Raw genomic sequence first — 26,584 nt, forward strand, 5'->3', positions numbered from 1 at the left:
ACAGCCCAGTAGTTTGTGTTTAGGCATTAACTTTTCCTATCTCTAAGCTCAGGCTTTCATTAGTCCCTTGGGGTTTCAGATTCCTGATGGGCTGAGTTCTCATGTGAACACTCTATAAACATAACCCAAGCCCTAAAATCTGAAGTTAAAGTTGTGGTGCTGTATTGACACTGCAGCAAACCCTCCAGTTTGCCCAGTTGATGGGATCTGGCAAAATAAAAGGAACCACTCTGGTAACAGAAAATCAGGATGGATTTGGTGTATTAATTGTGATCACATTTGAGTGCCTCAGATTCCATACCTCTGGCATTCCTCTTATGATGTCTAGTAGATAAAAAATAATTACAGCTTTGCAGGAGAGACTTGTTTTCACACCTGTTGGCAAATGCCAGAAGATGTTGCCCAAAGTAAATAAATAAATGTCTGCAGAGGAGTTCAGGAACAGAGTATCCCACACAGGTTTGGTATCCTGGAAGGGCCCTTAAAGTTCTTATCCCACCCCCTGCCATGGTGGAACACCAAGGACACCTCCCACTGTCCCAGGGTGCTCCAAGCCCTGTCCAGCCTGGCTTTGGACACTTCCAGGGATGCAGGGGCAGCCACAGCTGCTCTGGGCACCCTGTGCCAGGGCCTGCCCACCCTCACAGCCAGGAATTCCTTCCCAATATCCCATCCATCCCTGCCCTCTGGCACTGGGAGCCATTCCCTGTGTGCTGTCCCTCCATCCCTTGTCCCCAGTCCCTCTCCAGCTCTCCTGGAGCCCCTTCAGGCCCTGCCAGGGGCTCTGAGCTCTCCCTGGAGCCTTCTCTGGTCCAGGTGAGCACCCCCAGCTCTCCCAGCCTGGCTCCAGAGGAGATGCCCTTGATATGGGTGCACATCAGAAAGGAGAATTGGTGCTTTTAGGCCTTAGAAAATGTGCTGTGTACACAGACAAGGTGTTTTATTGAGGCAATAATGCTTCTAGTTTGTTCCACAGATAATCCCACAAAGCTGTTGCATTGGAAACCGTAAGTTAAAACACAGCTGTACCAGTCCAAAGGGTGCTTTTTTCTCTCAGAAAAGTGGCTGCAGTGACACCTCTCAGTAACCTGAAGCTTTTCCATATGGCAGGACTCAATGGCATTGCCTCATGGCTGCCTCAGCCTGTTTTCTGGTCACATTCTTCATTTTTCTTACTATTTTTCCCCCCAAATAACTGAGTGATAAAGCAGTTCCTCTGCACCACTCTCCAGTTTCATTTGCCCTGTTGTGATCCAGGCTTAAAGATCTCAGGTTCTTCTTGTGTGAGGGGCTGGAATTGCCATCTGATGGCCATCCAGGTGTCCAAATCCATGCTCTGTTTTGGAGAAGTTTAAGGAGGGAGCAGTAGGAGAGATGGGGGTTTCTTGATCTCCTAATCTTAGACAAAATTCCACAGGAATAAGAATGACTCAGCCTCCTCAGCAGCAAATACACTTTTCTTACATGTGGACTTAACTGCTATTTTCTTTATCCTTCAAATAATTTGGGGATTAGTGGTGGAGTAGCTGTAAGATGTACTTACAGGCAGCATTTTCTTTTATTTCCATTGTTGGACTGAGTCAAAGCTCTGCTCCAAGTCCTTCAAGCTGTGAGATCCCCTCCCAGCACTGCAGCCCTGCTGTCTCTGCTATTCGTGCCTCCTGTTAGAGCTGGGAAATGAGGGAATTGTGTGATAGACACCAAGAGCCCATCAGAAAGTGCTGTGAAATTCCATGCTAATGCCTCGTGGTTTCTTTTTGGGACTGAGGCTCCCCTTTGGAAAACTGCTGGCAGTGGAGGTTGGTCCTGGTGTTGATGGGTGTGGCGTCACCACGTAGCTTCTGGTTCTGCTCTTCAGCTGCCTTACTTGGTCAGGGCCATCTGGTTTATGCTTCTGAGGGTTTTCCAAGCTGCTCTGCTGTGCCCACATGAGGAATTTCTTCCGTGGCAGCAGCCAGCCTGGTGCCCCCCAGCTGCAGTCAGAGCACAGCACCAGCCCATCCCCTCGCAGCAGTGATGACACCCCTGGTTCCAGCTGTGGATTTTCTCTGTTAGGCAGCAGCAATTTGGTTATTTTTGCTACAAACACAAAATCTGCCATCATCCCTAAGCCCTTGGCCTACAGGACAACCATCTGTGCTGGTATGATCTTCTCAGAAGCTGCCATGACTCTGGCAAGTGTCCAGAGCTGTGGCTGCAGCAGCTCCTGATGCAGAAGCAGCTCAGGGCTGCCTCTCCTCATTTTGTCATGAGCAGCATCACGTCCTGCTGCATCAATCCTTCCCCTTTGCATGTTTGGATAAATAAACTACTCCCTGACCATGCTGAGCTCCTGTTGCCCTGAATCCCTGTGCTCTGCAGGTGTCTGTAGACCCTCCCTCAAGCCACCAACAATTATCTTTATTTTTATATAACAAATTTGTTTGTGTTTGCCTTTGGTGCAGGTTCAGTTTTTCCTCCAGAATATTTTTTCACATTGTTTGCTGAGTATTTGGTCATATTTGTCTTCTGGAGCTATAAAACATCAGGAATTTGATGACTTTAGAGTCCTTTTCCTACCTCAATGATTCTATGATTAAGCTGAGATGTAACCAGGAGCATTCATTCCCCTTGCTGGGAAATGGATGGGATGACTTGAGCTGCTGGGGAACAGCTTGGCTACAAGTCAAACTGCCTGAATTCCTGCACAGAATTCCTTCTCCACACTTAGAAAGAAGGCTTGGCTGTCGAGTTCACAGCCAGTGTGGACATCAGTCTGTCAGTGCAGACTAGAGGTCAGCAAAAATTGAGGCAGTTTGAACTCCTATCTCCAGGGCTGTTGGTAAACCCCATCCATGCCCATCCCAAGTGCACAGTTTTATTGCAAATGTAATTACTCCAGTCTCTTAATCCTCTCCATATTAACTTTATATTTTTAGAACCTGTGTAATCTTGCACGTTAATGCCTTGATGGATTGTAGGCATTAAGTCTTGTATGTAAAACACAGATGAGTAACAGTTAATGAATGGGATGGTTTGGGTGCATGGCAGACTTACCCTCGTATTTTTTTTGTATTTTGTGGATAAAAATAGAATATTTTTGAGTGTTTCAAGATGTTTGACTGACAGCTGCCAAAAGGACGGGGAGACTTCTTCCTTTTTCCCAACTGGCTGCACTGTGGTGCTTGCTGTGAGTGACTGTGGTCTGATCTAAAACACTTGTATGACTCAACATTTTTGAGAAATACAGGCTGGAGACCAGCAAAAGCACTGTGGGCAGTCACAGAGCCCACAGAGTGAACTGGGGCTTGAGCTTCTGCACCCTTGACTTCCCTCTGCCAATGTCCAGGGTTGTTCTTCAAGGACCAGCAGCTCTATGGAATGATCCTTGAATTTCATCACTGCAATGAATGAGCTTTGTATTTAAATGAGGATGTTATTTCTCCTCCAGAGAGCAAATCTTACTGCTTTTTGTTTCTTTCTTATTTAAATGGCATTTAATGGTGAAGTCAGTTGCTAGAATTTCAATTTGAGGTGTATTAATACTGCACAAATCTTCAAGTATAGGACAGAACTTCTTTTAGTCAAACTCATTTTAACCAATTTATTTATTTTTGTCCTAGGAACCAATTAAATCCCGGGCACCACAGCTTCATTTAGAGTACAGATTTTATAAACAACTTGGAAGTGCAGGTGAGTAAACCTACCTTAAGCTTATCAAAAGTTTTATAAAATTTCTTTAATAAAGGGATTTCTTTATTAAATCAAACACCACCATAGTATTTGTTGTGTAACTCTGACTTGAACTTAGGAATCTGGGCCAATTCCTTTTAGCCTCACACAGGTTTTGGAAGCAATTTGGTGAGAATGGGATCATAATGATGATGTTGGGTAATTGTGTGGGCCTAAAACCTTGAGTTTGTGAGGATTTGCTGATATGGAAATACTCCTGCAAGTGTGTTTGTAAAACATAGGAATTGTCAATGGATGGAAAGTTATTTGTGTATAGAACAACACCCCTTAAGTAGGTGATCTAAAGTCTAAACCTAGGAAACTGTGTTCATTTTTACTTGTTAAATCATAAGAGTGTCCACAAGCCCCATGGCTCCTGTGTGGAATCATGGTCTACAGCAAACAGGAGAAAAACAGAGCAGGATCAGCCAAAGGTGGAATTTTTTGTACATTTTTTCTGGCAGTCTCTGATTTCCCTGATACAGAGCTTGAGCTGTGTATAACAGTGTTTGGATTTTTCTTCCCTGAATTTATGGTTGTTTTTTAAGCCTGCAGAGCCTTTTAGCATGTGCTGTTTCCCATGCCAGGGATTTCCACAGCCTCATGCAGGGTGTTCCACTGTTCAAGGAAATCTCTGTGAAGCAACAACCTTCTCTTCTCCTTCTTGCCTTGATCCTGTATTGACTCTGGGTTTTGACAAGTTTCTTACATTACTGTAGTGTTTTTATACTTCTGATTTTATTTTCCCTGTTTTCCTTGAATGGACCCAGCTTCCACTTGCAGAGGGTGTCTGATGGACATCCAGAAATCCTTTGGTGATAATATATTACCAAAACACATAGTTGAACTTCTGCTGGAGTTCTGTTGGTGCTTGTGATGTCTGGGATACCCCAGCCCACATGTCTTGTGACACATGAGTGAATCCCAGCCTGCTTCTTCTACACCACTTGGCTTCCTTCCACTCTTTAAAGATGTTATTACAGAATTATAAAATGATCAAAGTTGAAGGAGTGGCTTTATTTTGGTCAGATTAAGTATTTGTAGGTTTTCTTCTATTCCTAAAGAATTTAAGCTTTCCATCCTGTGATATTTACCCACTCAGAACATTCATGGAATGGTTTAAAGGGCTTAAAGCCCATCTCATTTCACCTCTGCCATGGTCAGGGACACATCCCACTGTCCCAGGGTGCTCCAAGCCCTGTCCAACCTGGCCTTGGATCCTCCCAGGGATGCAGGGGCAGCCAGAGCTGCTCTGGGCACCCTGTGCCAGGGCCTGCCCACCCTCACAGGGAGGAATTCCCTCCTGATCACGCAGCATTTGTGCAGGGGCTGCTGAGAAGCCTCCTGAAGACCCTGACTGTGTTTCTGTCTCTGTGGTCCCACGGGTGTCACACACCCAGCTCTGGATGCCTTTGGAAGCTCTTGTGCTGCAGTTCTGCTAAAACAATTGGAAATTGGCCAAGACTTGAGTGGAGGATATGAACTTCAATTCTGGTCTCACCATGAAACGTGGAATCCCAGCAAAACAAATTTTGGTGGAGTCAAGCTGCCAGGAGCAGGGAGGCTTGGCTTGGGAAGAGTGTCTGGCTGGAAAAACAGATAAATAAATGCCAACATTGGGGTGATAGAGGGGTTTGTTCTCAGTGATGCTGTGGTAATGGTCCTTGCTCTGGAGCTGCTCAAACAGCCAAGCTTGAGCTTCCAGTAGGGATGTCTGGTTCCTTGGAATCTAGGAGTGTCCGAAGGCATGGTGTGCATGACTCAGAGAGAGCAACAGTAGCACTGCATGTGACATTCTGCTCAATAAATCAGCCAATTAATGCTGCCAAGTGACGTGTCTGGCTGCAGCTCCCACTGTTAGCTGGAGGAGGGAGAGCAGAGGGAGCCTGGTTGTGACACCACAGGAGCCACCTCGTCCTTGCTCCACAGCCAGATGGTCCCAGTGAGCTCTTGAGCTCTGAGATGTCAGAGTTGTCATCACATGCAGCTTTGGGAGAAAAAATGGAGGATTTTTTCCTAATAAGAAGAGTTTTAATGGTGATTTCCTTCTTGGATGTTCAGAATAAACATTTTTGAATGTGTTACTCTTGGGTAGTAGTCAGAGGAAAACTTGGGCTGGAAGGGACCGACCTACTTGGCCAGTGCCTGAAGGATGTATGTGGTATCAATAACCTGCTGCACTTGACATCATCAAAAACTAGTGAAAATAGTATTTTTTTCCTATTTCTAAGCTGTTCAGTCAAGTTTTGCATTTCCCTTGGTTCAGCTGGACAGAGTAGCAAACAGCCCAGCAATTCAGAAGCTAAATCCTGAGATGAGCTTCCATGTGAGATGTTTCCAGATAAAGAGAGGATGTGATAACTGCCTGTTCCTTAGCAGTGGCTCTCCCTGTGCCACGTGCTCCATCAGCTTCCATGTTCCAAGACTTTCTGACAGGGCACTGAAGTTGCATCTGTTCCCTCCCAGTCAGCTTGGATTAGCAAAGGAGCAGACTGGATTTCATGTGTCTCAGACATCTTAAGATGCTTCACACTAGATTAAGTGATGGAGCAGGGAGAAGGTTGTCAAAGGGATCTAAACTGCAGGAATGTGGCTCCTCTTGGTGCTTTTCAGAATGCTCAATGGTGGTGGATGGATCCAGGGGGTTCAGAGAAAGTCCTGAGTGAGGAGTAACCAACTCACAGATGTCTCTGTGCTGCTTTGGATATTTGATGCTGTCTCTGATGTTTTAGTGCCTCCTTGTTTTAAGGGAGGCAGTAAAATTCCTGCCTTGTAATTCCCTTCCTCTAACTGGAGGAATGTTTGCACATAGAAATGGATTTTTGTGATTCTTCCTTGAACATTTCTCCCTGCAGAAGTCAAGCAAAGCCCTGCTGCACAGTGACCATCTGCTAGCTTCTTCCTTCTCACTGTGGAATTAAATATCTAACAACCTAAAATAGTGTCTGAGCACTTTGCTTTCATGTGAGCAGCAAAACAAAGCAGCAAACTTGGGCATGGAGTCAGAGACCTGATGGTCAGTCCATAGGGTGTCTCAGGAAAGCACATCTTTCCTTTAGGAAATGTAATTCATTTAGGTTTTGGGTAGTCTGGGATATGATCCATTTGCTCACCAAGGTAATTGAAATAGTTTTAATCAGCTCTGTGCTAACTAGTTGCATTGCTCTCATCAGTCCTCTAGTGCCAGTGTTGTACTGAACTGTTTAATGATTGTTTTTTGTCCTAAAATCACATTGCTCCAGCATCCTGACTGGAGTCAGGATCATTCAAGTCTCCAGCATGTTTCTGGTACTGGATAAATCATTTGAGCATGTCACTTGTCCCCTGTACTTTGGAGTTTGGAAATAAACTGAGTTATTTGTCCATGGTCTAACACACCCAGGTCCTTCCTGGAATAATTCAACTTCTTGGGCAGTTGGCAAAGGACAAAGCTTTGGCTTTGCTTGAACTGCACCCTGCACACCCAGCAGCATCCCAGGACCCTCCTGCTTGGTTTGGGATGAGGAAAAGCCACTGCTTTTCCCATGGCTTGCAGGAGTCCTGCAGCAAGGGGTCTTGCTGGTGGCACACCAGGGTCTCAGTGAGTGTGTCCTGTGGATAACAGAAATGGTCTTTTTGTTTTGAGGCTGATTCCAGATTAGAAGAATCTAATCTTCTTTTCAGGAGCTGCTGGAACAAGCCCAGAGGAGAGCACAGAAATGTTTCAGGGGCTGGAGCCAGGCTGGGAGAGCTGGGGGTGCTCACCTCGACCAGAGAAGGTTCCAGGAGAGCTCAGAGCCCCTGGCAGGGCCTGAAGGGGCTCCAGGAGAGCTGGAGAGGGACTGGGGACAAGGGATGGAGGGACAGCACACAGGGAATGGCTTCCACTGCCAGAGGGCAGGGATGGATGGGATATTGGGGAAGGAATTCTTTTCTGTGAGGGTGGTGAGGCCCTGGCACAGGTTCCCCATCCCTGGAAGTGTCCAAGGCCAGGTTGGATGGGGCTTGGAGCAACCTGGGATAGTGGATGGTGCCCCTGCCCATGAGGGGGTAAAACAAGATGAACTTTAAGGTCCTTCCCAACCCAAACTATTCTGGGCTTTGTTACCACGTTTCAAAGCACCTCTGGCATCTCTCCCTGAAGCATCACCTTGGGAAGGTAAAATGGCAGTAAAAACTTCCAGGTTTCTTCTGGCTGCATGGAGCTGATGCTCAAGCTTCCACATAGTGACAGCTTCTGCCTGTGCACGTCGTGTGCACAAGTCATGCATTTTTGATTCAGTAGTAGTTTATTTTTATATCAGCTGGCAGATGAGTCACACCTTCTCCCAGCCCTCTCAGCCCCACCTTGGCACATGCGATTGATTCATTCACACACGTGCACTGTGCCACTGCTCTGGAGCCACTGGTCATTCCCAGCATGGGGAGGTGACACTGGCAAGTGGCCGTGGGACGTCATGAGCCCCCAGAGTGGCGTGGTGAGGAGCAGCAGAGGAGTGTGATAGGCTGGAGAATCCCAGGGAACCGAGATCTCTGCAGTGCCCGGCCCACGCAGGGGATGAGTCACAGAGTAGGAGCAGAACGTTCTGAGTCAGGGGGGAGGGCTGTGTCAGTGCATATAGAATATTGACGGATTCTGTGGTTTTGTTTTAATTCCTGCTCTGTAAACAAGTTCACCTCTAATGAAGTATGGAGTCTGTGTGTTTACTTGGGGATCTCTCTGTGTTGCACAACTCGCCAGAGCGAAGCAGTCTGTTTACTTGTCAGGAGGTAGGACGGAGGGAAATGAAGGTGTTATAAATAACCAATCCTTTGCATAGTCTAGTCAATATTTGCATATATATTCCTCAGTGTGGCTGAGCTGTCTGCTATCCATGCTGCCTGTGGAGCTCTCCTGTTGGGATTGCTCCTGTTGAGCACCTTTTCCTGTGTTGCTCTTGCTTTACCCACATGTGATGGTGTTCATGGGGGTTTTAGGATGAGGGAAGAGAGAGACAAGGATCTGAATCCATGTTTCAGAAGGCTTGATTTATTATTTTATAATATATATTACATTAAAACTATGCTAAAAAGAATAGAAGAAAGGATTTCATCAGAAGGCTGGCTAAGAATAGCAAAAGAAAGAGTGATAACAAAGGTTTGTGGCTCGGACTCTGTCTGAGCCAGCTGACTGTGATTGGCCATTAATTAGAAACAACCCCACGAGACCAATCACAGATCCACCTGTTGCATTCCACAGCAGCAGATAATCAATGTTTACATTTTGTTCCTGAGGCCTGTCAGCTTCTCAGGAGGAAAACTCCCAAGGAGAGGATTTTTCATAAAAGATGTCTGTGACACCCACGCACACTTTGTATGTATCGGTGTGCTTTATGAAGAAATTCTTTCCATGCCAGTTGCACAATGCTGTCATTCACGTGGCAATTAGGGGTCATTTTGATGAAGCTCGTTATGGGATGGATGTAAACAAGTCTCCGTGGTGGAGCTGCCAACACCACAATTTTATGGGGAGGTCGTTGAGCACAACTCTCTTCCCCAAGGGAGCAGAAGTAACTCCCGGCCATGGGAGGGAGGGTTAGTGCAAGTGGTCCCCACCCTCGTTTAATTAAGAAGTGTGAACATGCCCATTAACAGTGGCTACAGTACTGTAATCTTCAGAATTCCCACTGGTATTTGCCACCTGGATGGAAACATTGCTGTGGGCAGGAGCTGAGCCAGGTCACCCCTCAGCAGGAGCTGGTTTGGGGGGACTGATCATAAAATCGTGGAGTGGTTTGGGTTGGAAGGGACCTTCCAGCTCATCTCGTGGCCATATGGGAGCCAGACCATATGGCTTCCACTAGACCAGCTTGCTCAGAACTCTGTCCAGCCTGGCCTTGAACATTCCCAAGGGTTCCTCTTTGCATCCCAAAGTGAGTTTGAACTTGTGTGGGGCAACACATGGCTGTCACCTGAGGTATTTTATGTCCTACTTGTTGTATGGGTTTGTTCCTACCTGTCACACTGCAACACTCTGGATGAGCGCTGCAGCCTCCTCCTTTGAAATACTGGAAATGTTTTATATTGCCAGTGTTCAGTGACTGTAAGCATTCAATAAGTGACTCATCTGTGCAAGGGGATACAAAACTGACGTCTCTTCACAAGGAATCAGCTTTGGGACACATCTCATGTCACTCATTCCCTACCTCAGATGCCTGCAGTAGACCTGAAGGTTTTAAGATGTTGGGTTAATTTTCTACCAGTGAGGAAAAATGTCTCCATTCTCAAATCCTGCCCAGAAGTGAGCCCTTGACCTGAGGTGGGACACATTCAGCAATGGAGATACAGTTTCATTCTGCTGAAGATGTTTTCAGGCAAAAATTGGAGACCCTAATGCTGAGCTGCATATTAAGGAATGGTGATCAGCAGCTTCATTGTAAAGTCAGAGTAGTCCAAGGAGCTTGAACCTGAGGGATCCTGGACTTCCAAGCTTTTGAATTGCAGAATGAAATGTAGAGGATTACTGTAAAGTGCTCAGTTAGACCCTGCTGCTTTCAGGGCTGGCTTGCTGTTGATCTCCAGAGAATTATGTTTCACTATTTAAAAATACATGGCTTTTCTTTCATGTGGCCATTCCCTTGTTAGGAAGGGCTTCCTGAATGTGCACATTTCAGCATCTCAGCATCAGAAGTTTTGACTTCCTTGGGCTAAATTTAGATTTTGTCAATTGGAAGTTATCAGATGCTTTTAGAGCAAGGCCATTAATATTTGAATATGAGATTAGGGCAGTTTCCTTTTCATGTTCCGAAAAGTCCTCGTGCATCTCCTGCTCTTCCGGTATTTGTGGCAGTGATCACAAATCAAACACCAGCAGCTCCAGGCAGCAGCTCCAAATCAAACACCAGCCACTGAAGGGGAGCAGCAGGATGCTGGGAAGCTGGAAAATGCCTTTCCTGGAGACACTTTTCCATAAACCTGGAGCAGCTGGTCCCATCCAGGTCACCCCAGATGTCCCACTGGCTTCTCCTCGTGGTCAGCAATGCCCACTGAGAGCAGGCCGTGGGTTGTGGGATGTGCTGCTGCCCTGAGGATCCAGCAGGACTCGAGGAGAGGGACAGACATTTCATCATCTGTACTGCTTCTGGTACCTTCTAGCAGAGCCTGAGCTGAAATAAGCCTTGCTGGCTGTGCTTGGGAACTGGAGTTCCTCAGCCATCACAGTGGGGAGGTGGAGACCACAGAACCACAGACTGCTTTGGTTGGGAGGGACCTTAATGCTCATCCCACTACATCCTTGCCATGGGCAGAGACGCCTCCCACTGTCCCAGCTGCTCCAAGCCCTGTCCAGCCTGGATTTGAGAGCTTCCAGGGATGGAGAGTCCACATGACACGTGATGTTTGAAGATAAACTTTGGAATTTATATTTACATTGAATCAAAAACCCAGTTTGGCAATGGGGGCCAGGATAATTAATGAGCATCAGGAGCTGGTTTGCTATTCTGCTTGTTCCCCTTTCTATGAACATTCCCCTTCTATGAACATTCTTCAAGCCATGGGGATGCTGCACTTAGGAACTAATTGAGGTTTAAAGTGATAAAATTAGCTTTGAGAGGGGCTGCTATGTCAGGTGTTGAGCACTGCCTTGACCCAAAGCTCTTTCCCCTTTGGATTTAGTGGGATCCCTTCCAGTGCAGCAGAGGCCTGCTGCACACACTGGAGGTTTCTAAGGTGAAACACTGAGCTGTGCCAGGAAAGTCCTGTTATGGAGGGCTGCCCACCTCCCAGACAGGCTCTCCAATGGGTGTGGAATTTGTGTTTTGGAGCTGTGCCCTGCCTGCTATTGAAAAACCTCCTCTCATTGCTGAAAGATAAGGCAGAGGCTCTGCCTGAGTGTGATGGGTCAGGCTGGAGTTCTGAAGTTTTGTAAAAATTTTTCTGTCTGAAAGTTCCTACCCGCTCTCACTTGACTCTCTTAAGGTGAAACAGAGATGGGATCTGGAGGCAGGATCTGATTTGGTGCCTCTGAACTTCTGTTGGCAGCAGGTTCTCCTGCCATTAGAGGGAGTGGGAGGTTTTCCCTCAGGCTGGAAGGACTGTGTTGGTAACACTTCCCTACTCATGTGAAAAAATCCCTTTTTCCCTCCAGTCCTACAGTAGTGATGGGACTGATGGGAGCCAATCTCTTGTTTTGTTGTGGAGAGTTCACATGATTTCATTCTTATCCATCACTTTGTACTTTGCTGCTGCTGCAGGGGCAGACCTGCAGAAATCCATCCTCCCAGTGGGAGTTCTGGGGGCCTGGGTTGCAGGAAGATCCCAGCACAGCTCTGGGGTGACACAAAGGGCTGTGCTGCCAGAAATGGCCCCAGATTGTCCCAGCACAGTCTGGTGGGAACCTGGCCTTCACCTGCCTGAGCAAGGCCGAGCATCCTCTTCCTCCTGAGCACCCAGGGTACATAACCAATACCACATCTGCTTTATCCAGCTGGGTCTGACCCCTCATCTGCCATCTCAGGTAAAAATGCTGCTGGATCCAGGACAAATCCTGCCTGTTATGTGCCAGTTTGGCCTTAGGTGGCTGTGCTGTGCTGGTGGCACTGCCTGTGGCCCCAGCTGCATTGTCATCGTGGAAATGTCACCCTGTGTGCAGCTGGGGAGGGAGCAGGGAGAGCTCTGCCCCCAGCCAACAGTCTCCAGTGGAGATGAGCTGAGGAACAGCGGGAGCCACCTGGGACTTGCTGAGAGCAAACCAAAATGGTTCTGTGGGCACCAGAGGGGCAATTCAGCACAAGCAATTTGTTTTTGCTGCTTTTGTGGCATTTTTCATCTGCCCAGAAGTAGCTTCTTCCCCGGCACTGCTTCTGGAGTTAAATTTGAGTGCTGCTGAGCAACCAAGAACTCTTGTTGTTGATTTTTTTCTCGAGGTTATACCTGTAATGTCATTAGCACACATCACTTCATGTGCATAACATGTTGCTGAGGGACAGTTCTGATCTCTGCTCACCAGGAACACCACCTGAGGGAAGAGTTGGAGCTGTATTAGGGAGGTTTAGGTTGGATTTTGGGAAAAGGTTCCTCCCCCAGAGGGGCTCCCAGGGAATGGTCACAGCCCCAGGGCTGCCACAGCTCAGGAGTGTTTGGAAAATGCTCTCAGGCACAGGGTGGGATTGTTGGGGTGTCTGTGCAGGGACAGGCCTTGGACTTGTTGGTCCTTGTAAGTCCTTTCCAGTGCAGGATATTCCATGATTCTATGAATTTATTCTCAAAAGAAAAGAAATTATCCAAGAATCCCATGATTTCATCTCAACTCCCCCTCAGCAGGTAGGGCCCAGCAAAGGAAAACTGATCAGGAGCAACTTCCAGTTGCTCCTTGGATTTTTATTTTTTGTGGGGGAAAGGAGGGAATTTCTTTCTTTCTTGGTTTTTTTCTTTCTTTTTGGTTGGGTTCTTGTGGGTGTTCTTAAAAGCAGAGCCCACTTGGCCACCCAGATGTGCTCACACAGGTATGTGACCTGCAGAGGAGCAGAGTCACAGAATTGTTTAGGTTGGAAAAGAATCCTTCTCAAACCATCAAAGAAAAGAATCCATCTCAACCACACCCCAGCAGCACTGACAAGGCCACCATGACCCCCTGTTCCCAAGTGCCACATCCACGTGGCTCTTAAATCCCTGCAGGAATGTTATTGACTGGCTCCACCACTGCCCTGGGCAGTTCCAGTGGTTTTCTTTCATCCTTGTCCCTGTATTGCAGGTGTGTGGGAAAAGGTAATTAACTAGAACTTTTGTGGATGGTTTGAAATAACTCTTCTTAAGTTATTTACTGGTTTTATCCTTCTTTTAAGGTGTTGTTCTATGTGCCAGCTGCCATCATCACTGGAGCAAGACGTTGAGTTGGATACAAAATCCAGCAGTAACGTGGAGATTTGAATGCAGTCATTTCCCCCAAACCCTAGAAATGTGAATTCAGTCTTTTGAAACTTGAGGAAAAAAATCAATTTATTGTGCTGTTCTTTATTCTTCTGTGTTTGTCAAGAACAGAAACAATTTCACTTGACTAATTTAGTTGTTAGAGCTAAGAAACTGCCTGTGAATGGGTGTTTCTGGGTAAGCTTCCCAGATTTTGAAAGTTTTCCTGCATTTGACCTTTCCAGATAGGGTTGATTCTTCTCCCAACCTTTTTTTATCTTTATGAATACAAATATGAATGTCTCCTTGGTACCCCCTCTTCAAGTGCTTTGTGGATGTGAAGAGTTGTTTAATTGAGAGAAGCCATGATGTCAGGAAACCAGCTTGTACCACTCAAGAAAGATGAAATGCCACCCTGTTCTAATAACACAACGATCCTGAGATTTGTTTTTCTGCAGTTGAAGTAAAAATCAAATTGTTTGGATTTTTACCAGCATCAAGAACAAATATGTTCTTCCTTCTGTCCTTCCCCAGTCTGTTTTTCTCCTGTGCCTTTTCCCCTACCTTTTCTTTTTGTAGGTTCAAATATTACCAAAATGAAACAAAACACAGCAGGGTTAAAATACATCCTGCATAATGTGAGAAAAACTGGAGTGAGGCTGGAGTCTTGGAGTGCACATGGAACGCCCAGGAGATGACAGTAGCTGTGTCTCCTCCCAGCTCATGCACAGCTGTTGCCTTACACTGTGCTCAGTGTCATCTCTTCCCGTGGAAGGCTCAGCTCTCTCTGCCATCATCATGGAGAAGGTGTTGACCCAGTGCCTTCCTGTGCCTTTCCCATCCCTGGAAGTGTTCCAGGGGCCAGGTTGGATGGGTCTTGGAGCAACCTGGCCCTACTGGAAGGTGTCCCTGCCCATGGCAGCTTTGAGGTCCCTTCCAGCTTCTGAGGTTCTCCCTTGAGTGATTTCCTCTCGAGTTCAGAGCGTGTTTGAGCTGTGCCTTTGAGTGATTTCCTCTCGAGTTCAGAGTGTTTGAGCTGTGCCTTTTCCACATCCAAGGCCAGGAGCAGGGCCTTGCTCTGCCTCTCCTCCTCCTCCTCACCTACCGATGGGCTAAAGAAGGTCCTGCTACAGAAATTCCTGCTAGGCAGTGGTGCAGGAGTGTCGCAGACATCTTTTCATTAAAAATCTTTCCTTGAGATTTTTCTTCCTGAGAAGCTGAGGGGCCTCAGGAACAAAATGTAAACAATGATTATCTGCTGCTGTGGAATGCAACAGGTGCATCTGTGATTGGTCTCATGTGGTTGTTTGTAATTAATGGCCAATCACAGTCAGCTGGCTCAGACAGAGAGTCTGAGGCAGCTGCCTTTGTTTTCATTCGTTCCTTTCTATTCTTAGCTAGCCTTTTGAGATTAAACATTTTCTTCTATTCTTTTTAGTATAGTTTTAATGTAATGCATATCATAAAATAGTAAATCAAGCCTTCTGAACATGGAGTCAACATCCTCGTCTCTTCCCTCTCCTGAAAATCCCTGTGAGCACGGTCGCACAGGAGCATCCAGCATTGCTAGGAGAAGTGATTTATTGCCCAGACAAAGCAGGGACAGGGTGCTGTGAGGAGCTGGCAGCAGAGAGCCAGCAGAGTCTGGCAGCAGCTGGAGCACACAGCAGGAGATGTGTGAGGGGTCTGGACGGGCCTGGCTGCTCTTCACCTTGCACAGGTGAGTGAGAAAGAACTAAAGGTGAATTTTGGGCTCTCAAACCACAGTATCAGAGCTCAGGACAGCAAGGAAACTGTTCAGGAGCTTTACAGGCTGGAAGCACTCTCAGCATGGTGGTGCTCTCTGTGGGTCACCATTGGAGCTGCCTTCCTCCAGCTCCTCCAACCCCTCTTCTCCATGTGGATGTTTCTGTGTGAGGCTGTTGGATCAGATCCCTGTTTTTAGGTTCTTTCCCTAATCTTATGCCAGTTCAAGGTTGGTGAAGCCTAGGAGTGGTTGGTGAGATTGTGGCAGACCTTTTCCACAACCTCTTTTTCCACCTGCAGGTGAGCTGGTGCTGGAGTCACAAATTGCATTTTCTGCTTGTTTTCCTGCACATCTCAACTGCTGTTTCTCAAACAAGAGAAAACACTTTCAATCACCCCAAATCTCTGTCCTTCCCTGAGCTCCTCCAGTGAAGATTTAAGGTGAAGGACTGTATTATAAAGCTTTTGCAGCTGTACTTTGAAGGAAGATCTCTCTGAAAGGCATCCAATCAAATGTGTAAAAGACCCTTAGGACCAGGTCATTCCCAGTAACAAGCCCAATCTCAACTTTTGTTCCATCTTTCTATTTTTGAAGCAGACTATTCCAAAATCTGAAGGGCAGGATGAGTCTTTCTACTTGCAGCTCACAGAAATAACCTGTTAACTAACGTGCTCAGGTAGATTTACATGGGACATGTTTGAAGACATTAAAAGCTGAGATCTTGGCCCGGTCAATGCTGATCACAAATCTTCTCTTTCAGCCAGGATTTTATTCCGATTTGAAAATTAAGAGAAGGGTAGATCCTCATTAGTGTAATCAGCTTAAATGGGTTGACTACTCTAAAGCAATTTGTTTAATTTGTTTGGAACATGTTTAATTTTAGCTATAGATACTCAACCCTCTCACAGTTGCTATTTATGGTGTTCATCGTGTAATTTTGTGTTCTGTGATTTGTAAAAATAAACTTTCTGCTCTGAATGAGAATTTTGTGACAATCTACGGCCCATTCATCAGAGCCTCTTTAAAACCACACAGAACTTTCTGTGCACTGATGCTTCTGGTGTGTGTGTGTCTGCATCTCTTTCAGTGAGAAAGAGTTCCTGCTGCCCACACAGAGCGTGGGTTTGCATCAAGCATCAGCTTTTTGCTGGCCTTGGATTCCTCCCCACTCTGGGTGTGGAATTTGGGGCTCTTCAGGAGTGTCTCCCCTTTGCAACAAAGCTCAGTGTCAAAACCTGCATGAGGAGAGGGTCTGAATTCTTCTTAAATTCTTGAAATTGAAGACATCAGCTTCTCTCTTTGGCTACACCTCCACCTTTTTGCTCCCACGGGAGCAAAAGCCATGGGTGGTTCAGAAACTGCTGGTATTGATCACAAGCTCTGGATGTTTCTGGTGATTTCCTGTATGGGGATGTGGCACTTGTCCCTCCATCGATGTAGATGCCATGTGCATCTTCCTGCACTTGCTCCCTCGTTCCTCCTTGGGTGTATTTTACTTGCTGTTGATGAAGTTTATTCACAGAGCCTCAGGCTCTTCTGGAGCAGGTGGGTTCTGCTTCCTGTGCCCTCCATGCAGGGCAGGTGCTGCAAACTCTGATTATTCCCTTGGGCATAACCTTAGATTGGCATCTCTGCCCATCACCATTTCATAACCAGGCCTGGAAATGGCTTTGGAATGTCTGTGTGCCTGAACCAGTGAGGTTTTTTGGAGTATGCTGGATGTCTGAGGAGTTTTGTGGCCATTAGTCATGCTCTAAAAGATATGGCAGCAAGATAACATTACTGAAATCATCCAGGGTGGCATGGAGTGGATAACATTACTCGAATCATCTTGTGGTGGAAGTTCCTGGAAGGTGTTGCTCCAAGTGTTAATCCAGCTCTGTGGAAGAGCTGTGATCCTGCTCCTTGTTACTGTTCCCATTCTTGTGTTGAAGCTCAAGCCAAGTGTTTTTTGGGTTGATCCAACATATTGCTCAGCCTCAGAGCATGAGGAAGGATGGGAAGGTCCCTTTTGGTGGCAGCCCAGAGCAGTGAGAGTTTAGCATCCCCAGAAAGCCAAGGCCAGTCTCAGGAGTGTGGGGGAATCAAAGTCTTGAGTTTTTGGCTTTGATGTCTGCATTTGCTCTCGTTCCAGCAGTGATGCTTTAATCTACAAAATGCTTTGCTAGGTTTTCGCTGCGCTCAGCTTGAATTTCTTCCAAGACATCACTCTGCTGAAATAGCAGAATTTGCCTGTGGATTCCGGTGCAGCAATCAGTCTGTGTTTATTGGGGTGATAAACTTCCTGTGAGAGTGAGGGTGGAGTGGGCCCTTTTCCATGTGGCTGAGCCAAATCACTCAGCAGCGAGACCAAAGCCGTTAAGCAAATTGAGATGATTTCTGCTCGCAGCAGTCTCTGCTGTAATAAACTGGTTTTCCTCCAAAGGAGAACCTGCACATAGCATGCCTGTATTTTCTTCCCTTAGTGTATTGCTCTTGTTTGATACCATGGAGAAATTCTTGGTTGTGATGTGATTTCATGCATTAATTGCATTAAACAGATCCTGGTTTGTACTTCAAGTGTTGAGTTGTACCTTTGAGTCCTCAGTGTGAGACTCTGCTCTGCTGGTGGCTTTTCATCTCTGAATTCAGAGCTGCTCACCTACAGCATGACACCATGGCTTTGTGTGACCTTTCCAGTCCTCTCCCACTGAGATTACTTTCCATTAAAAACCTCAACTCCAACTGCCCAGGCAAAAAAAGTCCTTTTTCCTCCATCAATCTTTTCAGTTGGCAACATCCTTCTTAGGTATTTACAGATCTTCTGGTGATATTTATGGAGTTCCTGTGGTTCACTGTGACAATGGACTCAGCACCAGGACACAATGCTTTTTGCTGAAATAGAGCCAAGCTACGTCATAAATTATGCAGATGGGCTGTGACAAAATCAAATTTTATGCAGATTTTTTTAGGCTGACCCTTTTTACTGTTCAGAGTGGTTGTGGAGCTGCCTGTATCTCAGGTTTCATCCAGTTTATCTGCCAACACACCTTTTAATGTGTACATCAAGTTCATCTGTGGAGTTTTTCCTCCTCCCAAAAAGATGGTGAATGTTGAGTTGAGCTTGAGTGAGCTGAGGATATGTTATGCTGAGTTCTTCTCAACTTTATTTCCCTAACTAGTGTGGAGCTGAGGATCCCTGGTGTGGGCTGGGAGCTCCACAGGGCTCATCAGCAGTATTTGGATCCAGAGGGATGTCACAGCAGCTTTATCCTGGCAAGGGCAAGAGGGAAGTCTTTGACTGCAGAGCTGGCAATCGGAGAAAAGCCTCAGGGAATAAAAATCGAACCCTAAAAACACGCCTGAAGCCAATGATGTCTCCTGTATTCTGACATTTAGGATGCTTTTTTAATGTTCTTCACTAAGGCCTCACTTTGCCAGAGCTCCCACAGAAGGCAGAGCTTTCCTGGGGGTTTAAGACAAAGAGGGTACTCCAGGCTCTGGGCTGCGAGCTCTGAATAGGTAAAGCTGAAGGAATTGGGATCCCAGTGAGCACTAAGCAGTGTTGCTTCCTTCCCTACATGAAATCCCCACCTTTTGGGTCTTGCTGCAGTCTGTTTTTCTGGGTCTTATGCCCAGTAGGAAATTCATTTTGATTGCAGTGCTTGCCCCTTACCACGTGAGGCTGTAAATGTTCTCATATTCCCCTGGGAATATTGATATTAAATGGGATCCTTCACCTTCTTTAAGAGCCTTTCTACAATTTTATTCTCCTGCATGCCTTAGTTAGCAGAGTCCTAACTAATTCCTTCCTCAGTTCCACTATTTGAGACTTGTAGAAATTGTGGTAGAGGTGCTCATTGTCTGTCTGTATCTAGAATCTATAATGGGCTCAGGTTTAAACTTTGCATAAAATATTCTGTTACTCTCTTCTTCTCTATTATTATTCTATTATTCTCTAAAAAATAGAGATGCTTATCTTGGTGTTAGAGATGACTTTGTAGGTAAGTCCTCATCAGACTTCACTGAATACCCAGTGGCTCACCATGAGTCACTTCAAGAGCTGTTGCAATTATTCCAGCCTTCAGCACTAGGCTGATGACATTAAATTGCCATTTGTGTTGATTTTGGGATATTTGAAAGCATTTTGGAGCTGCCTGGATCATATCCCGTCGTTGTTTGGCTTTCTGAATTGCTTCTGCATCAAACCATCCTGTGTTCCTAGAGGATTTAATGAGTGTGACTGCTTCCTGAAGCATGGAGCTCTGTTAGGAGCAGCAGCCTCCCAACCCCAGGTTGGGTCAGTGTTTTACATGGGACACAAACCACTGGTTAGGCAGGGAATTCCTGCAATGCCCTGTAATATCCCATTAATGCATCCTGCTGACAGATTCCCAGAGCATGTGAATTAATGAGATTAAAACCCTCCTCAGGTAATCTTTGTCAAACTGCAGTTTGTTCTTTTGGAGCAGGAGTTCTGTGATATTTACAGTTTGGTGATCTCAGTGCTGCTTTGTTATGTTGTTGGCAGGTTGCAGAGTTCTGAGTGCCACGGGGTGGATTAGCAGGGTTTCCCTAAATCTGGAGTAGGACTTGGCACTTGTTGTGTTGCTGACATTCTCTCCAGCCTGGAATGTTTCACTGAGCACCTCACACCAAACTCTGCACTTAATTAGTCAAGTATTTTGCTATATCTAACATTGATCACTCATTCAAATCCAGGTGCATGCCTGCACTTGTTTAAAACATGCCATAAAATTAGTAATCACAGTGCTTTCAGGTCCTGTGCACTATAATTTGTGGATCTCTGTGGGAAAAAAACATAGCAGTGCTCCCCGTGCTCAGCCCTTACACCGAATAGCAGGACGCCAAATCTTGGGGCATTCAAGCACATATTTTGTTTTGACATAAGACAAAGCCCTGTATTTCAAAACAAACCCTTTCTGTTGTGTTTTGGAGCTGCTTATGAGGTGTAGACTGGAAATACAGAGATATTTAAACATGCTACCCAGCTTGTAGGACGCCAAGGGCTGGTGCAGGTGCTGATTAGCAAAATGAGCAGTTGGGCCTGTGCTAAATTCCTCCTGTATGGGCTGCTGTGGTTTCCTTTTTGACTCAAAGGTAATTCCAGGAGTGCTGTGCAGCTCTCTGAGTCTTCCAACATCAAGGCTGGTTTTTCCCCTCTGCTTCTGATGCCTTTCAGAAAGCTGATCCACCCAAAAATCCCCTGCCAGCTGAGTATCAACACTGCACTCCCACAGAGCAGTCTGTTGGGTGGGAAGATGGGCTCTGGCTCCTGCCAGTTCAATGTTGATAGATGTGTTGTGTGCACATATGCTAATGACCATAATCACCTGTTTTTGTGTGGTGATTGGTCAAAATTTAAAACTTTTTCCTATTTTATAGAAAAAAGATTTTTTTTTTCCTTTTTATTGAGTGTAAACTTTGTCTAAGGTTGTGCTGAAAAGCAAGGGCTGGGTGCTATTTTGGTGACAAAGCAGCCCTTTTTTGGCCATGTTTCATTTTCTCCAAGGACTGTCATCTTCCTAACTGCTCCAGCAAATGCCAACCCACATCTGGGGCTGTTCTCTGCCTGGTTTTTAGTGGAACACTAGGAACTTTGTGTCGTGTTCCCTAAATCCAAGCCTTTAAGCTGCCAAAGCTCAATGCTTTGAGGTGGACTTGTTAATTGCTCTGAAATCCCTTTTGTCTGTGCAGGGGTGTAGCTGAGCAGAGCCTGCACTGCTCAGGTTTGGCCTTTGGTTCAGTCACAGTTTGTGCTGGGACTTTTATTTCCTTGCTGGGCAGCAGCAGCAGATAGAACACTCAAGAAGTGACAGTAAAACTGCCTAACAAAAGGTCTGCACACAGAGGGAGGGGAATTAACTTTGTCCCATTGACTGATTCCAGTTTTTTTTTCCCTATTCTTCCAGCTGAAGGGCTCCCCCAGGTGTATTACTTTGGACCCTGTGGGAAGTACAATGCCATGGTATTGGAGCTGCTTGGTCCCAGCCTGGAAGATCTGTTTGACCTCTGTGACAGGACCTTCACTCTGAAGACGGTGTTGATGATTGCCATTCAGCTGGTGAGTGATGGCAGGGCCTGCCCTGGGGTGTCCTGGGTGTCCTTCCATCCTGGGGTGGGCACAGTGCAAGGTGCAGTGCTGAGAGAATCCTCTTCCATCACAGAATCACCAGGTCTGAGTTGGAAGGAACCTTCAAAGATCTAATCCCACTCTGCCTGCCATGGGCAGGGACAGCTTCCACTACACAAGGGTGCTCCAAGCCCTGTCCAACCTGGCCTGGAACATTTCCAGGCATGGGGCAGCCACAGCTTCTCTGGGAAACCTGTCCCAGGGCCTCCCCAGTCCCACATTCTCCCCAGTATCCCATCTAACCCTGTGTTCTGGCTGCAGGGAGCAATTTCCCCTTGTGCTGTCACTCCAGTCCCTTGTCCAAGGTCCCTGTCCATCTTTCCAATAAAAGAAAACCTCTCAGGGGTGAGGAGGACTCGTGCCCATGGAGGGAGGTCGGGTGATGTTGACGAGGAGGTGGCTCCTGCACAGCAGAACCAGTGCAGCTGGATTCCTACGGCCTCGCATCCCCTGCACACCCCAGGTCCCTCCCTCTCTTTGGACATCCCAGGAACATCTCATTTCTCACCCTCTCCGTGGGACACACCGAGCACAGCACCCTCCCACACTCCTACCAGTTCTGCTGGTTTGGTGCTGCTGGGCTGCCCATAGACTGAAACCTCACCGGGCAGTGGGGGCTGAGCCTTGCTCAGCCAAAACAGCAGCCTTTGAGAGCTCTGCCTCTGTCAAATGTGGTCAAAATTTGGTCAATCAAATGGGTTTAAATTCCTGACACTTGTAATAAAATATTCTATGGGCAACATCACAGAGCCTTTAATGTACCTGAAAAGGAAAGGAAGTGAAGCTGGAAGGGATCCAGGCTTGGATTTGGGTTTGTGTTAAAAGTGAACAACATGAAAGCTGAACATACTAAATGTGGTGTGGATACTTCCACAAGTCAGTGGGGCCTGCCAGTCAGTTTGGCTTTTTTGGTTTTCAGACTGGCTTGCAGATTCCTAAATATCTGCAGATATCCAGATCTTGCATAGCTGGACCTTGGGATCACCCAGGTGCTCCACAGCAGAGTTGGAATTGTATATTCACATTAATATCTCTGTGGATAGAAGCATGGTAGGAAAGAGGAGATGTAAGGGATGAGGAACACAATCCTTTCCAGGTAAACTGAAGTTTGACACAGCAGATGGAAAACTGAGGTCAGAACTGCACAAGTTTGAGCAGCACCTGCCTGGTGCTGAGGCCTCCCCAGCAAAGCAGTCAAGTTCTTTTGGTTTTGAATGTTTCCTTATCAATGGAAAACCAATTTATAGTATTGCCTTTGATTAAATCAAGTGGCAACAGCTGGCAAAGCCTCAGATGCAGCTTGTGTGACCTTTGCAGGGAAAACATAAAGATGTAAATTCATTCCCAAGGGGCTGCTGGGGAAATCAAGACTGTCACAGCCATGGCTGCTGCCTTCTGCTGTGCCCTGGGGCTGCAGCTCAGCTCTGGGCTTGGATGTTCCTCACTGGCATCACCTGTTGGACTTGTGGCCAGGCTGCAGCTCAGCAAGACACCGGTGCCAGGCGGAAAACACGTGCAGGGGGACAGCAAAGGCAGCTGGAAATGCAGGAGCTGATGTTCTCCCAGAGGATCAGGTGCTCCTCTGGCCGTGGGGAGATGCTGTAGGGCCTTCTCAGTCTCCTCAGGGGGCTTACAGGAGTGTGCACATCTAAGGGGACAGATCAGACATGCTCAGGTGTGCCACATCACCTGGCCCTGACAGAAGTGTTTTCCAGAGGGGCTGGCATTTACTGCTCAAATGAAATGAAAACACTCTGCTCTAGCCACAAGGCTTTAGGGAAAATCTTTCTCCCACACTAAATGATTGCAGTCACTGTGTCACACTCCTGTGTGAGACACATCAGAAAGGAAAGCTGGACTCTCAAACTCCTTGGGCTCACATCCATGAACTACATTTCATTCCTGCTTCTGAGTGGCCAAGTCTGCTTAAGCTGTAATTCTAGCCATGGGCATTTGTCCCCTGATTTTCTCCTCATACTTAGGGTGATCCCCATGTCTGTAGGAGCATCCAGTCCTGTGGTCAGTTTTTAACCAGAGGCACTTTTTTGATATTTTTTGATACGTATTTCTGCTTGTCTGTTGTGAATGAGCTTGACAGGCTGCAGCATCTCAGGGCTGGGGTGGATCCTTTCCAGATGTTAGAAGAAAGAGGAGTTTCTCTAGGAAAAACAAGGGCAATGTCTCTTAAGAAGTGCCACGTGGGATTACAGGAGAATTCAAACATAGTTTTACATCAGGAAGGCTGTCCTGGCTGAGGGCAAGAGAGACTGGATGACAATGAATCTTCAAGGAAGGCAGCTTGTTTTGGGAATTGTTCAGACTCAAACTGCTTCCCCATACTCTACATGCAGCTGAAGACATCCAGTAGATCAGCTCCAGTGAGTGAAACTCCTGAACAAAGCCAAGCCTGGCAATTAAAGTGTGGTCACTATGTGAGTCCCCACGGCCCATAATTCAGGGGAGAATGTTTTTTTATTCAGACTTCTGGTTTTCGCTCTTGGCCAAGCCCAGCCTGTACAAAGCTCACTGACAGCTTACAGCAAGGTCTGTTGTGCCACCAGGCACTGGAAAAATACTCTGGATGTGATCTGGACCGAGTTGTGGCAGGATGTTTTTCTACCAGTGACCATCAAAATTGCCTTTGAACAAGATTAATTTCATTCTCTGCTGGTCTGATCTGTATTTAAGCAGATGATGTGTGGAAGAAGGGCTCAAATTTATCAGGAAGGTCTAGAGATGGAGCTGCTGTCAAGATCAGTCTCTTAAGAGTTACCTTTCTGGGATCAGAGGGTTTGTTACACTTGCTGCCTTGGCAGGAGGAAGGCACACGAAAGCACGCGTTTCTTTGGCACCTGCTAAATGTCACAATTTCCTCTCATTTCTCCACCACAGCACAGGGGTCCTGCCGTGTGCCAAGGGATTCTCCCCCTCCTAAAGGTTTCTCTGACATCTGAAATGGAAATTTATGGCTCCAAGGATGGACTCAGCCAGCCGTGCCCATGGAAATCCCTCTGTAATTTACAGCCTTCCATCTACCCCAGTGCTCCCCTGCTTGCTGGTTTTCCAGTGTCAGAGCAATGGAAAAACAGCATTCCATTCCTGGAGTGGTTTCTCTGCCCCTAAAAGAATTAATTCAGAGTGTTTTGAGCCTGTAGTTCAAACCCAGAGGAGCAGGCACCTGTGCATCCAGCACATTTCTGGAGTGGCAGCTCCACCTCCCCTTTTCTTCAGCCGGGGTTGGTGCTGAGGTTGTGCCCCAGCACTGCTGTTCTTGTGTGCTCAGGCAGAGCCTGGGAGGGACATGCAGCCCAGACACTCCACATCACAGCAGCCACCAGCAGGGACACTGGCTTGTCAGGCTGAATAAAGCATGGAAGCTGCTCCAAGAAACATCTTTCTGACTCGGGGAGTGTCTTTGAGCTGCCATGGCTGAGCAAAGCTCTCCAGCATGAAGCGTCCAGGCAGGTGGAAGTAAAGAAGGAATATGAAAGACCCCACAGCAGCTCTGTGTGTGTGTGTGTGTGTGTGTGTGTGTGTGGTAGAAGCAAAAAAAGGCAGGTGGGAGGAAAAAAGGCAGGAAAATAAGTGCCCTTGATTGCTGCTGGAGCATAATGGCTCACCTGACACCTCAGCTGTCCAGGTTGTTGTCCTGCCTGCTGCAACTTGCAGAGAGTTTTTAAAGAAGAAAAAAAATGGGCCCTTTTCAGGCTCTCTAATTGCTGTTGGGATTTCAACAACTGAGCTGCTTTGGTAGCAGGAACAAATCAAATGAGGCAGTCAGGCTCCACTTGGAAGCTTGTTATGTGTGGAGAGGCGAGGAAACTCTTTGTTCCACTTTCAAGGGTTGCATCTTCATTTGAATTGCCTCCCAACGTGGCTTTTTGTCTCACGACCTGCTGCTGTGTCCTGTAGGTGATTCAAAGTGTGAAGAATGACTGAAGAACATCTGCTCTGCTCTGCACCAGGCTGTAATTGATTGGAAATAATGGCTGTTAGCCGTGAAACCCATTTTCTCTGCACATTGGAATCAATCACTGCGTGGAGGGGAGGGAGCGGCAGCACGTGCTGTTCCCTTCTTTGAAGAGTCTTGGAGCAAATTCTGGTTTTTAAGCCTGATTCACCTGCAGCCAGTTTTCTCCTGCCTGCTGCCCTCCCTGTACAGCTGTTTGTTTTATAAGGAGGGCTGCCCCCTCCTGCCTGCTCCTTCTTTCCAAGAGGTGGAAATGCAGCAGATTTTCCTTTAAAACAGGGTGCATGATAAGGGCCTGGGAGTGTGATGGAGGGTCACATGCTTGTGGACTTTTAAAACCAGGTGTGGGTGCAGGATGTGTAAAGAGAAAGAGTGGTCTGGGTTTGCCAGGTGGGAGTGTGTCTGGGTTCAGTGCGGAATGAAGGAGCAGCCAGGGTGTGCCAGCCCAGCAAGGTGAGCAGGGGGTGGAAGGGCTGATGGGGGGTTCCTGATGCTTGCCTGGGGCAGAGATGGCTCAGTGAGGCAGAGACTCCGTCCTGCAGAGCTTTCCCAGCAGGATCCACCCAGTGGGGGTGAGCAGCTGGTGGCCCTCACCCTGGATGTCCCTGTGCTGTCCCTCACAGCGGTGTGGCAGTGACCTCTGGGGACTGAGGCTCGTTAGTGCAAAACTGGGGCTTGGTGCAACTTTGCAGAGCTTTCGTAGCATTGCCAGCCCACAAATATCTGTGTGAATCCCAGTAGCCTTTCCAGAGAAGCATCTTTGGCGTGCAGGGCAGCTGTGACCAGGACAGCCATAAATGGGGGTTCTTGTGTGTTCATTTGAAACATGTAAAGGCAATTAAAGGTAATAAATTAAATGGAATTGAGAATTATTTTCCTTTAGAATCATCTCCTAAATTCAGGACCCAAGGAGAACTGCTTGACAATACACCTGCAATATGTTTGTTTTCAAATGCAATTTTAATGATGTTCTTCTGAGCAAGATGTGTTGTTAGAGGCACTCTGTCACCTCAGAAGTGAGGTTTCTGCCCTTCCACCTTCCCATTCACTCAAACTTCCAGAAAAACATTAGTCAAAAGCTGAAAAATATTCCAGCCATTCCCAGTTGACAGCAATGAGATTAATTATTATTTTAGTCAGCTTTGAAGATCGTAAAGCT

The 26,584-nt window shown here is 46.8% G+C and overlaps 1 protein-coding gene across 2 annotated transcripts in view; it reads left to right on the forward strand.

The window, feature by feature from the left end:
- The window catches only part of CSNK1G1 (casein kinase 1 gamma 1), a 99,380-nt gene that overhangs the window by 48,674 nt on the left and 24,122 nt on the right, over positions 1–26,584 (forward strand). For both annotated transcript variants that reach the window (XM_058033147.1, XM_058033148.1), the window contains exons 5-6: positions 3,603–3,672; positions 21,235–21,386. In XM_058033147.1, coding sequence (XP_057889130.1) covers positions 3,603–3,672; positions 21,235–21,386 — 222 coding nt within the window. The remainder of the gene's footprint in view (positions 1–3,602; positions 3,673–21,234; positions 21,387–26,584) is intronic.

This window comes from Melospiza georgiana, chromosome 13 (genome assembly GCF_028018845.1).
Source record: "Melospiza georgiana isolate bMelGeo1 chromosome 13, bMelGeo1.pri, whole genome shotgun sequence".
Classification (NCBI taxonomy): Eukaryota; Metazoa; Chordata; class Aves; order Passeriformes; family Passerellidae; genus Melospiza; species Melospiza georgiana.